Raw genomic sequence first — 13,153 nt, 5'->3', positions numbered from 1 at the left:
TGATACCTTTGTAGGCTGGGACAGTGTATCGTGTCATGCCAGTGTAGGCTGCGATATTGTATCTTGTCATGCCAGTGTAGGCTGGGAGAGTGTATCGTGTCATACCAGTGTAGTCTGGGAGAGTGTATCATGTCATACCAGTGTAGGCTGGGACAGTGTATCGTGTCGTACCAGTGTAGGTTGGGATAGTATATCGTTTCATGCCAGTGTAGGCTGGGACAGTGTATCGTGTCATACCAGTGTAGGCTGGGACAGTGCTTATCGAGTCATGCCAGTGAAGGCTGGGACAGTGCATTGTGTCATACCAGTGCAGGCTGTGACAGTGTGTTTTGTCATGCCAGTATTGGATGAGACAGTGTATTGTGTCATGCCAGTGTTGGATGGGACAGTGTATCGTGTCATTCCATTAAAGGTTGGGACAGTGTATCTTGTCATACCAGTATAGGCTGGGACAGTGTATTGTGTCATGCCAATGTATACTGGGACAGTGTATCGTGTCATGCCAGTGTATACTGGGACAGTGTATCGTGTCATGCCAGTGTAGGATGGGCAGTGTATCGTGTCATACCAATGTAATGGCTGGGACAGTGTATTGTGTCATACCAGTAATGGATGGGACAGTGTATCGTGTCATACCAGTGTAGGCTGGGACAGTGTATTGTGTCATACCAGTGTAGGCTGGGACAGTGTGTTATGTCATGCCATTGTAGACTGGGACAGTGTATCGTATCATGCCAGTGGAGGCTGGTACAGTGTTTCGTGTTATACCGGTGTCGTGTGAGACAGTGTATTGTGTCATGCCAGTGTAGACTGGGACAGTGTATCGTGTCATGCCGGTGTAGGCTGGGGCAGTGTATCGTGTCATACCAGTGCAGGCTGTGACAGTGTTTTGTGTCATGCCAGTGTTGGATGGGACGGTGGATCGTGTCATTCCATTGTATACTGGGACAGTGTATTGTGTCATACCCTGTGTAGGCTGGGACAGTGTATTGTGTCATACCAGTGTTGGATGGGACAGTGGATCGTGTCATTCCATTGGATACTGGGGCGGTGTATTGTGTCGTACCAGTGTAGGCTGGGACAGTGTATTGTCATGCCAGTGTGGACTGGGACAATGTATCGTGTCATGACAGTGTAGGCTGGTACAGTGTTTCGTGTTATACCGGTGTCGTGTGGGACAATGTATTGTGTAATGCCAGTGTAGACTGGGACAGAGTATCGTGTAATACCAGTGTAGGATGGGACAGTTTATCGTGCCATACAAGCGTATGCTGGGGCTATGTATCATATCATGCCAATGTAGGCTGGGACTATATATCATTTCATGTTAGTGTAGGCTAGGACAACGTATTGTGTCATGTCAGTTTAGGTTGATATAGTGTTTTGTGTCATGCCATTGTTAGCTGGTACAGTGTATTGAATCTTGCCAGTGCATGCTGGAATAGTGTATTGTGTCATATCAAGCAGTGTAGCTTGGTACAGTGTATTGTGTCATACAACTGTAGATTGGGACAGTGTAACGTGTCATACCAGTGTAGGCTGGGACAGTGTATCGTGTCATACCATTGTAGGCTGGGACAATGTATCGAGTCACACCAGAGTAGGGTGGGTCAGTGTATTGTGTTATGCCAGTGTAGGCTGGTGCAGTGTTTCGTGTTATACCGGTGTCGTTTGGGACAGTATATCGTGTCTTACCAGTTTAGGCTGGGACAGTGTACCGTGTCATACCAGTGTAGGCTGGGAAAGTGCATCGTATCATATCAGTGTAGGGTGTCACAGTGTATTGTGTCATGCCAGTGTAGGCTGGGACAGTGTATCGTGTCATACCAGTGTAGGCTGGTACAGTATATTGTGTCATATCAGTGTAAGCTGGTACAGTGTAATGTGTCAGATCAGTGTATGCTGGGACAGTGTATTGTTTCTTGTCAGTGTAGGGTGGTACAGTGTATCGTGTCATGTCAATCAGTGTAGAATGGTACATTGTACTGTGTCATATCAGTGTAGAATGGTACATTGTATTGTGTCATGTCAGTCAGTGAAGACTGGTGCAGTGTACTGTCATATCAGTGTAGGCTGGTACAGAGTATTTTATGTCAGTCATTGTAGGCTGTTACAGTGTATCGTGTCATACCGGCGCAAGGTGGGACAGTACATCGTGTCATATCAGTGTAGGCTGGGATAGTGTATCTTGTCATACCAGCGTAAGCTGGGACAGTGTATCGTGTCATATCAGTTTAGGGTGGGACAGTGTATTGTGTCCTGCCAGTGTAGGCTGGTACAGTGTATTCTGTCATGTCACTGTAGTCTGGTACAGTATACCGTGTCATACCAGTGTAGAGTGGGACAGTTTATCGTGCCACACCAGTGTAGGATGGGACAGTGTACTTTCTCGTGCCAGTGTATGCTGAGATAGTGTATCGTGTCATAGAAGTGTAAGATGGGAGTGTGTATCGTTTCATGCCAGTGTAGGCTAGGACAGTGTATAGTGTCATGTCAGTGTAGTGTGGGACAGTGTATTGTGTCATGCCAGTTTTAGCTGGCACAGTGTATTGTATCATGCCAGTGTAAATTGGGATAGTGGATTGTGTTTTGTCACTCAATGTAGGCTGGTACAGTGTATTACGCCATATAAATGTAGGCTGGGACAGTGTATCGTGTCATACCAGTGTAGGCTGGGACAGTGTATCGTGTCATGCCACTGTAGGCTGAGACAGTGTATCATGTCATACCAGTGTAGGCTGGGACAGTGCATCGTGTCATACCAGTGTAGGCTGGGACAGTGTGTTTGTGTCATACATGTGTAGGCTGGGACAGTGTATCGTGTCATACCAATGTATTGTGGGACAGTGTATTGTGTCATGTCAGTGTAGGCTGGGACAGTGGATCGTGTATACCAATGTAGGCTGGGACAGTGTATCGTGTCATGTCAGTTAAGGCTGCTAGTACAGTGTATTGTGTCATGTTAGTCAGGGTAGTCTGGTACAGTGCATTGTGTCATACCAGTGTAGGCTGGTGCAGAGTATTGTGTCATGTCAGTGCAGGCTGGTACAGTGTATTGTGTCATGCCAGTGTAGGCTGGTACAGTGTATTCTGTCATATCAGTGTAGGCTGGTACAGTGTATCGTTTCATACCAGTGTATGGTGGGACAGTTTATTGTGTCATACTTGTATAGGCTGAGACAGTGTATCGTGTTATACCAGTGTAGGCTGGGACATTGTATCGTGTCATACCAGTGTAGGCTGGGACAGTGGATCGTGTCATACCAGTGTAAGCTGGGACGGTGCATTTTGTCGTGCCAATGCATGCTGAGAAAGTGTGTCGTGTCATAGAAGTGTAGGATGGGACTATGTATCATCTCATGCCAGTGTATGCTGGGATAGTGTATCCTGTCATACAAGTGTATGCTGAGACTATGTGTCATTTCATGTCAGTGTAAGCTTGGACAATGTATTGTGTCATGTCAGTGTAGGGTGGTACAGTGTATTTTGCCATGCCAATTCTAGCTGGCACAGTGTACTGTATCATGCCAGTGTAAGCTGGGATAGTGGGTTGTGTTTTGTCAGTCAGTGTAGGCTGGTACAGTGTATTGCGTCATACAAGTGTAGGCTGGGACAGTGTAACGAGCCATATCAGTGTAGTCTGGGGCAGTGTACCGTGTCAGTCCATTGTAGGCTGGTACAGTGTATCGTTTCATACCATTGTAAGCTGGATCAGTGTGTTGTGTCATAGCAATGTACACTTGGACAGTGTATCGTGTCATACCAGTGTAGGCTTGGGACAGTGTATTGTGTCATACCAGCTTAGGCTGGGACAGTGTATCGTGTCATACCAGTGTAGGCTGGGACAGTGTATCGTGTCATACCAGAGTAGGCTGGAACAGTGTATCGTGTCATAGCAGTGTACATTTGGACAGTCTATCGTGTCAGTTTAGGCTGGGACAGTGTATTGCGTCATACCAGCTTAGGCTGGGACAGTGTATCGTGTCATACCAGTGTAGGCTGGGACAGTGTACCGTGTCATACCAGTGTAGGCTGGTACAGTTTATTGTGTTGTGTCAGTGTAAGCTGGTGCAGGGTATTGTGTCATGTCAGTGTAAACTGGTGCAGTGTATTTTGTCATGTCAGTCAGTGTAGGGTGGTACAGTGTATTGTGTGATATCAGTGTAGGCTGGTACAGTGTATTGTGACATGTCAGTCAGTGTACGGTGGTGCAGTGTATTTTGTCATATCAGTGTAGGCTATTACAGTGTATTGTGTCATATCAGTCAGCGTAGGCTGGTGCAGTGTATTGTGTCATGTCATTGTAGGCTGGTACAGTGTATTGTGTCATACCAGCCAGTGTATGTTGGTAAAGTGTATTGTGTCATGTCATTGTAGGCTGGTATAGTGTATTGTGTCATACCAGCCAGTGTATGTTGGTAAAGTGTATTGTGTCATGTCACTGTAGGCTGGTGCAGTGTATTTTGTCATGTCATTCAGTGTAGGGTGGAACAGCGTACTGTGTCATGTCATGTCAGCGTAGGGTGGTTTAGTGTATTGTGTCATGTCAGTGTAGGCTGGTACAGTGTATTGTGTCATGCCAGTGTAAGCTGGGACAGTGTATTGTGACATGTTATGTCAGTGTAGGGTGGTACAGTGTATTTTGTCATGTCAGTGTAAGCTGGGACAGTGTATTGTGACATGTTATGTCAGTGTAGGGTGGTACAGTGTATTTTGTCATGTCAGTGTAAGCTTTACAGAGTATTGTGTCATGTCAGTCAATGTAGGCTGGTACAGTGTATTGTGTCATGTCAATGTAGGCTGGTATAGTATACTGTGCTATGTCAGTGTGAGCTGGTGCAGTGTATTGTGTCATGCCAGTGTAAGCTGGTACAGTGTGTTGTGTCATGCCAGTCAGTGTAGGGTGGTACAATGTATTGTGTCATGCCATTGTAAGCTGGGACAGTGTATTGTGTCATGTCAGTGTAAGCTAGTAGAGTGTGTTGTGTCATGTCAGTCAGTGTAGGCTAGTATAGCGTATTGTGTCATGTCAGTCAGTGTAGGCTGGTAAGTGCATTGTGTCATATCAGTCAGTGAAGGGTGGTACAATGTATTATGTTATGTCATGTCAGTGTTGGCTGGTTCAGTGTATTGTGTCATGCCATTGTAAGCTGGAAGAGTGTATTGTGTCATGTCATGTCAGTGTAGGTAGGTACAGTTTATTGTTTCATGTCAGTTTAGGCTGGTACAGTTTATTGTGTCATGTCAGGGTAGTCTGGTACAGTATATTGTGTCATGCCATTGTGAGCTGGAAGTGTATTGTGTCATGTCATTCGGTGTAGGCTGGTACAGTGTATTGTGTCTTGTCATTTCAGAGTAGGCTGGTACAATGTATTGTGTCATGTCAGTGTAAGCTGGGACATGGTATTGTGTCATGTCAGTGTAGGGTGGTACAGTGTATTGTGTCATGGCAGTGTGATCTGGGACAGTGTATTGTGTCATGTCAGTGTAAACTTTGACAGTGTATTGTGTCATGTCAGTGTAAGCTGGTACAGTGCATTGTGTCAAGTAAGTTTAGTCTGGTACAGTGTATTGTGTCATGTCAGTGTAGGCTGGTACAGTGTATTGTGTTAGGTCAGTGTATGTTGGTACAGTGTATTGTGCCATGCCAGTGTAGGCTGCTGGTACAGTGCATTGTGTCATGTCAGTCAGTGTAGGCTGGGGCAATGTATTGTGTCATGTCAGTATAGGCTGGTACAGTGTATTGTCTCATGTCAGTGTAGGCTGGTACAGTGTATTGTGTCATGTCAGTGTAAGCTGCTGGTACAGTGTATTGTGTCTTGTCAGTCAGTGTAAGCTGGTACAGTGTATTGTGTCATGTCAGTCAGTGTAGGCCGGGACAATGTATTGTGTCATGTCAGTGTAAGCTGGTACAGTGTATTGTGTCATGTTAGTGAAGGCTGCTGGTACAGTGTATTGTGTCTTGTCAGTCAGTGTAAGCTGGTACAGTGTATTGTGTCATGTCAGTCAGTGTAGGCCGGGACAATGTATTGTGTCATGTCGGTGTAGGCTGGTACAGTGTATTGTGTCATGTTAGTGAAGGCTGCTGGTATAGTATATTGTGTTTTGTCAGTCAGTGTAGGTCGGGACAGTGTATTCTGTCATGTCAGTGTAAGCTGCTGGTACAGCGTATTGTGTCTTGTCAGTCAGTGTAAGCTGGTACATTGTATTGTGTCATGTTAGTGAAGGCTGCTGGCACAGTGTATTGTTTCATGTCAGCGTAGGCTGGTACAGTGTATTGTCTCATGTCAGTGTAGGCTGGTACAGTGTACTCTGAGGTATAGTGATTCTTGCTGTATGTAGTGTTCTTCGTTGTACCTCTGGCAGACAGTGACCAGGGTAATGATGACGTCATCGTACACCTCATCCAAGTGTGACGTTTGGAGGAATATGTGGAGAGTGTGAAGTGACGTCATGGTGAGCAGGAAGGCTTGTGTCAATCGTGTTTGGTGAAGGTGTTCAAGAAGCCGGAGGAGAAGCCGGCCATCATGCCCATGTTCTCTGCTGGCTTTGGTCAGGAGAAGGGTTGCTTCCCACGCAGCCAAACCCTTACTGACCCCATACAACATGACCTGGATGTGATGCCCTCCAGGGTCACGGTAGGTCAAGGTTTATCTCCACACTTCTTGATCATAACTATAGATAAAAATTATTACACAATTCATACTATGCATCATTCATGTGAGATTCTAAGTTATATGTTGTATACAGGGAAAAATCTTCGCTTCCTGTATTATCACTTTTGAAAATTAGAACAATGAGTTAAACAAAGAATTTCCTGGACTCATCTGGCTCAGACCAGAGGATCAAACGAACATGTTGCAGGCAAGTAGGTAGGAAGAACACTTACGAGGACACAGGGGAACTAGGATGAGAGGCAAGGAAGAACCAGGGTGAGAGAGAAGGTAGAGTTAGTGTGAGAAGAAGGAAGGACTAGGGTGAGAGAGAAGGTAGAGTTAGTGTGAGAAGGAAGGAAGGACTAGGGTGAGAGAGAAGGTAGAGTTAGTGTGAGAAGGAAGGAAGGACTAGGGTGAGAGAGAAGGTAGAGTTAGTGTGAGATGGAAGGAAGGACTAGGGTGAGAGAGAAGGTAGAGTTAGTGTGAGAAGGAAGGAAGGATTAGGGTGAGAAAGAAGGAAGAGTTAGTGTGAGAAGGAAGGAAGGACTAGGGTGAGAGAGAAGGTAGAGTTAGTGTGAGAAGGAAGGAAGGACTAGGGTGAGAGAGAAGGTAGAGTTAGTGTGAGAAGGAAGGAAGGACTAGGGTGAGAGAGAAGGTAGAGTTAGTGTGAGAAGGAAGGAAGGATTAGGGTGAGAAAGAAGGAAGAGTTAGTGTGAGAAGGAAGGAAGGACTAGGGTGAGAGATAAGGTAGAGTTAGTGTGAGAAGGAAGGAAGGACTAGGGTGAGAGAGAAGGTAGAGTTAGTGTGAGAAGGAAGGAAGGATTAGGGTGAGAAAGAAGGAAGAGTTAGTGTGAGAAGGAAGGAAGGACTAGGGTGAGAGAGAAGGTAGAGTTAGTGTGAGAAGGAAGGAAGGACTAGGGTGAGAGAGAAGGTAGAGTTAATGTGAGAAGGAAGGAAGCACTAGGGTGAGAGAGAAGGTAGAGTTAATGTGAGAAGGAAGGAAGGACTATGGTGAGAGAGAAGGTAGAGTTAGTGTTAGGAGGAAGGAAGGACTAGGGTGAGAGAAAAGGCAGAGTTAGTGTGAGAAGGAAGGAAGGACCAGGGTGAGAGAGAAGGAAGAGTTAGTGTGAGAAGAAGGAAGGACTAGGGTGAGAGAGAAGGTAGAGTTAGTGTGAGAAGGAAAGAACTACGGTGAGAGAGAAGGTAGAGTTAGTGTGAGAAGGAAGGAAGGACTAGGGTGAGAGAGACGGTAGAGTTAGTGTGAGAAGGAAGGAAGGAAGGAAGGAAGGACTAGGGTGAGAGAGAAGGTAGAGTTAGTGTGAGAAGGAAGGAAGGACTCGGGTGAGAGAGAAGGTAGAGTTAGTATGAGAAAGAAAGAAGAACTAGGGTGAGAGAGAAAGTAAAGATAGTGTGAAAAGGAAGGAAAGAATTAAATGAGAGGCAACATAGAGCCAGTTTGAGAGGGATGAAAGAATTAGGGAGAGAGAAGAGATAGAGGTACTGTGAGACGGATGAACGGACTATGGTGAGAAGGGAGGTAGAGCTAGTGTGAGAGGGAAAGAGGGACTAAAAAGAGATATATATAGTTAGTGTGAGAGGGAGGGAAGGATCAGGGTGAGCGGCGAGGATGAGCTTGTGAGAGAAGAAAAGAAGGACACCCCCTGTGTTGACCATCATGTGTCTAGTACCTCTCCTGTGTTGACCATCATGTGTCTAGTACCTCTCCTGTGTTGACCATCATGTGCCTAGTACCTCTCCTGTGTTGACCATCATGTGTCTAGTACCTCTCCTGTGTTGACCATCATGTGTCTAGTACCTCTCCTGTGTTGACCATCATGTGTCTAGTACCTCTCCTGTGTTGACCATCATGTGTCTAGTACCTCTCCTGTGTTGACCATCATGTGTCTAGTACCTCTCCTGTGTTGACCATCATGTGTCTAGTACCTCTCCTGTGTTGACCATCATGTGTCTAGTACCTCTCCTGTGTTGACCATCATGTGTCTAGTACCTCTCCTGTGTTGACCATCATGTGTCTAGCACCTCTCCTGTGTTGACCATCATGTGTCTAGTACCTCTCCTGTGTTGACCACCATGTGTGTAGTACCTCTCCTGTGTTGACCACCATGTGTCTAGTACCTCTCCTGTGTTGACCATCATGTGTCTAGTACCTCTCCTGTGTTGACCACCATGTGTCTAGTACCTCTCCTGTGTTGACCACCATGTGTCTAGTACCTCTCCTGTGTTGACCACCATGTGTCTAGTACCTCTCCTGTGTTGACCATCATGTGTCTAGCACCTCTCCTGTGTTGACCATCATGTGTCTAGTACCTCTCCTGTGTTGACCACCATGTGTCTAGTACCTCTCCTGTGTTGACCACCATGTATATAGTGCCTCTTCTAATATCTTACTTCTCTCTGACACTCAGTTGTGTAATGATGTTCTCATTTGTCACTTGTCCATACTTGACTATATCCTACACTCACGGTCCGCTAGAAAGGTGGTGATTGTGCTTATTATCACATCAATATGTGTGTTGTCGTTCGCTTCAAGGATCTTGATTCTCCAAAATTTGATGTTATCTGGCTGAAGATCTGTCTCCAGACTACCTCACTTGTCCTCTGTTTCACCTATTGCTCTTCTAATTCCATACATTCTATATCTTGTTTTAACTATCTAAACTCCTGCCGCCATGAGAATGTGACATCCTTTCATCCGTAAGCCATGATCCTCTACTTCGGGGATGACACCGTTCACCATAGGGAATGGTTGACTTTCTTCCATGTAAAGGATGGAAGGATGGAAGCCATCACGTTCTCCATTCTCAATGATGTAGAACAGATTATCCCTCACCCTACCCACATACCTGACCACTCTGACCACTCTACTGATATTCTGTTTTTCATCTTTAATACTTCGGTACACAATCTGGCCCCAGTTGGTTCTTCTGATCACACTCATAAATGTATTTACAATACCACCACCTCTACCTTCAGCAGCCCCTCTTAAACGTACATACTAGCACCATATCAAAACTGACTGGAATAACTTAACAAGATTATTATATGACTTTCCTTGGGTCACTTACTGTCTCTTACGTGGTGACGCTTCTGTTTCCGTCAGACGCACATCAGAGGTTATTGTTGTGGGAATGGAAGCATTTATCCCGTCTTCCTCCAAGGCGACATCCTCATCCAATCCATGGTTCAACCGTTCCTGTTCTGAAGCCATTCAGGCAAGAGATCAGGCATATCGGGCTTGGAAAAACTCTCCTTCCTCTGCCTCCCATTCAGCTTTTATCACTGCCCGTAATTACTGCAAGCAAGTTATCCGTGAGGCAAAACCTTTCTTTATCCATCGGAAGTACGATAACCTCTCCTCGTCATCCACTAACAGGTCTTTCTGGTCTTTAGCTAAGGGCATCTCTAACAACTTCTGTCGCTCTACTTTACCTTCACTTTACCATCCTGACGGTACTATAGCTGTCTCTCCTGTAGACAAAGCAACTCTCTGGGCCCCGTTTCTCCTCTAACTCAACCTTGGATGACTCTAATATTCCTTCACCCCCTGATGCTCCTCTTACTAATCCTATGTCTCTTCCCGTAATCTCTTTTCTTCCCGTAATCTCTTTTCGAACTGTCAGAAAAGCGTTTCTCTCTGGACACAGGAATATGGTCCTGATGGCATCCATCCTCGTGTACTGAAAGTGTGTCTTTGAACTTGCTCCTATGCTTGCTCGTCTGTTCCCATATCCTTAGACACCTCAAAAGTCAATGTCTTCTCTCCTATCATCAGTATGGCTTCCGTAAGGTGAGATCCATTGGTGATATTCTTCCCTACCTTACTAATGTCTGGCCATCATCCCTGAAGGATTCTGGGGAGTAATGTGTAGTTGCCCTTGACATATCTAAAGCTTTTAACAGGCTTTGGCATTAGGGTCTCATCTCTAAGCTTCCCTCTTTTGTCTTCCCTCCGTCACTTTGCTCCTTCATATCTAGCTTCCTCTCCGGCCGATCTATCTCTGTGGTTGTTGGTGGATCAGCCTCCCCCATTTTCTCCATCCACAGCGGTGTTCCTCAAGGTTCTGTCCTGTCCCATACACTTTCTTTCCTTTTTTTTCAACGATTTCCTTTCCTCCACAAATAATCAAATGCACTCATACGCTGACGAGTCAAGGCTGCCTTCATCCACATTATTTGATTCTGCCCCTTCTTCTCTTACTCGATCTGCATCTCCACTTGACGAAGCTTCCTCAATAAACTTAGGATATCTCAGTGGGATAGACGTAATCTAGATAAGTTTGATTCCTCCAAGACCTAGTTTCTACCCATTTCTCTGTCTGATACTCCTCTCAACTCTCGTCTCTCCTTTAATGGTTCTGTAATTCCACCTCTTGACTCAATGAACATACTTAGTATTACTGTAACGTCCACTCTTTCTTGGAAACCTCACATTACGGGAATAGCTAAGTCTGCCTCTAAGAAACTGGATGTCCTTTTTAGATGTCGAAACTTCTCTTCTGAGCAGTTGTTCCGTTTATACAAGGGATTGGTCTGTTGTATGGAGTACTGCTCTCACAATCTGGGATGGTTCTTGCTTTGTATCCTTACTTGACACAGTTGAGTCGAAGGCGGTCCGCATTATAAACTGTCCCAGGCTAACTTCCAAACTTAGCTCTCTTACGCTACTCCACAATGCTGGTTTACTTTCCCTCTTCTATAGGTATTACTTTGGTTTTTGCAACCCGAGAGCTGGCTGCTTGTGTGCCCCCACCACTAGCTTGACCACGCGACACTCGGCAAACTGCTGCGTCACATGATCAGGGTGTGGCTATTAGCAACTCAAGGGTGGACCGTTTTGGTACCTGCATCTTTCCTTACACGTCGAAGCTTTGGAACTCTCTAACTTCTCATGTCTTTCCCAATAACTATGACCTGGCGGCACATTTCAAGATACAGATTTTTCACTGTCTTCAAAGTTCGTAAATAATTTTCCTTGTCGTTTCTTTTTCCCTGTCATGATTCCTTCTATATATATCCATTAAGGCCTGGCCTTGATGTGGACTTTTGCCCGTGACTGGAGACTTCAACTCAAAAAGCAAAACCAAAAAGTAACATGATTATCACTAGAGTGGGTAAGGGACACAATGGTTGACCTGACCTCCACATTCCACCCTAAACCCTGAAAGTATCAGAGATAATTGCAGTAATCATCATTATCGTCCTCTGCTCATATTTCGTATCATGGTGGTTAGGTGGGGGGGGTTACAAGACCACTGGAAACTACCTCGAGGGAGGTTGCCAAATGTAGCAACCTTATTGAAGCATTCTTTTCTTGTGTAGTGTAACGAGAAGCACAGACAGTCTGATACGACCGACCATACTTACCTTTATCCTGCTTCCCAAGTCTCTACCTATAGAGTCGGCCAGGTCCACCGGGTGAGGCATATTGGATGTTGGGTTTGTGTCCAAGTTGTCATAGAGTCGACCAGGTCCACCGGGTGAGGCATATTGGATGTTGGGTCTGTGTCCAGGTTGTCATAGTGAGGGGTAGTGACTCGAGAGTGGTCGGTAAACCACTGTTTTCGTTGCTAGGCAGTGAAGAGTCCTTCCATGCGTTGCATCAGCGTTCAGTGTTGCAGTAGACGTGAGGGAATGACAGGTGTTTGTCTGAAAAATGTTGCTTTGGATGAGTGAATAACTGGTGGTATGGAGTTTATCAAGACTGAACAGTTATTTACTACTTCTCGCTATAGTAGTGTGTATGTCTTTTATCAAAACCACCTTGTTCAGGGTGGGGGATGTTAAAAGATATCTGAGTGGGGGGATGTGTGAGAAGATATCATGGTGGGGATGTTAAAAGATATCAGGGTGGGGGATGTTAAAAGATATCAGAGTGGGGGATGTGTGAAAAGATATCAGGGTGAGGGATGTGTGAGAAGATATCATGGTGGGGGATGTGTGAGAAGCTATCAGAGTAGGGGATGTGTGAGAAGATATCAGAGTGGGGAATGTGTGAGAAGATATCAGGGTGGGGGATGTGTAAGGAGATATCATGGTGGGGGATGTGTGAGAAGATATCATGGTGAGGATGTGTGAGAAAATATCATGGTGGGGGATGTATGAGAAGATATCACCATGGGGGATGTGAGAAGATATCATGATGGGGGACGTGTGAGAAGATATCAGAGTGGGGTATGTGTGAGATATCAGGGTGGGGGATTTGTGAGAAAATATCAGGGTGGAGGTGTGTGAGAAGATATCAGGTAGGGGATTGTATGAGAAGATATCATGATGGGGCATGTGTGAGAAGATATCAGGGTGGGGGATGTGTGAGAATATATCAGCGTGGGGGATATGTGAGAATATATCGGGGTGGGGAATGTGTGAGAAGATATCAGGGTGGGAGATGTGTGACAAGATATCAGGGTGGGGAGGTGAGAAGATATCAGAGTGGAGGCTATGTGTGAGAAGATATTGTGGAGGGGGATGTGTGAGAA

The 13,153-nt window shown here is 45.5% G+C and overlaps 1 protein-coding gene across 2 annotated transcripts in view; it reads left to right on the top strand.

Annotated features, from left to right (window-relative positions):
- Window positions 1-5,631: 5,631 nt before the first annotated feature.
- The window catches only part of LOC139758198 (uncharacterized), a 122,883-nt gene continuing 115,361 nt past the window's right edge, over window positions 5,632-13,153 (top strand). For both annotated transcript variants that reach the window (XM_071679440.1, XM_071679438.1), the window contains exon 1: window positions 5,632-6,638. In XM_071679440.1, coding sequence (XP_071535541.1) covers window positions 6,528-6,638 — 111 coding nt within the window. In that variant the 5' untranslated portion in view covers window positions 5,632-6,527. The remainder of the gene's footprint in view (window positions 6,639-13,153) is intronic.

This window comes from Panulirus ornatus, chromosome 29 (genome assembly GCF_036320965.1).
Source record: "Panulirus ornatus isolate Po-2019 chromosome 29, ASM3632096v1, whole genome shotgun sequence".
In the NCBI taxonomy this organism is placed as follows: domain Eukaryota; kingdom Metazoa; phylum Arthropoda; class Malacostraca; order Decapoda; family Palinuridae; genus Panulirus; species Panulirus ornatus.
This window is presented reverse-complemented; position numbering and strand designations above follow the sequence as displayed.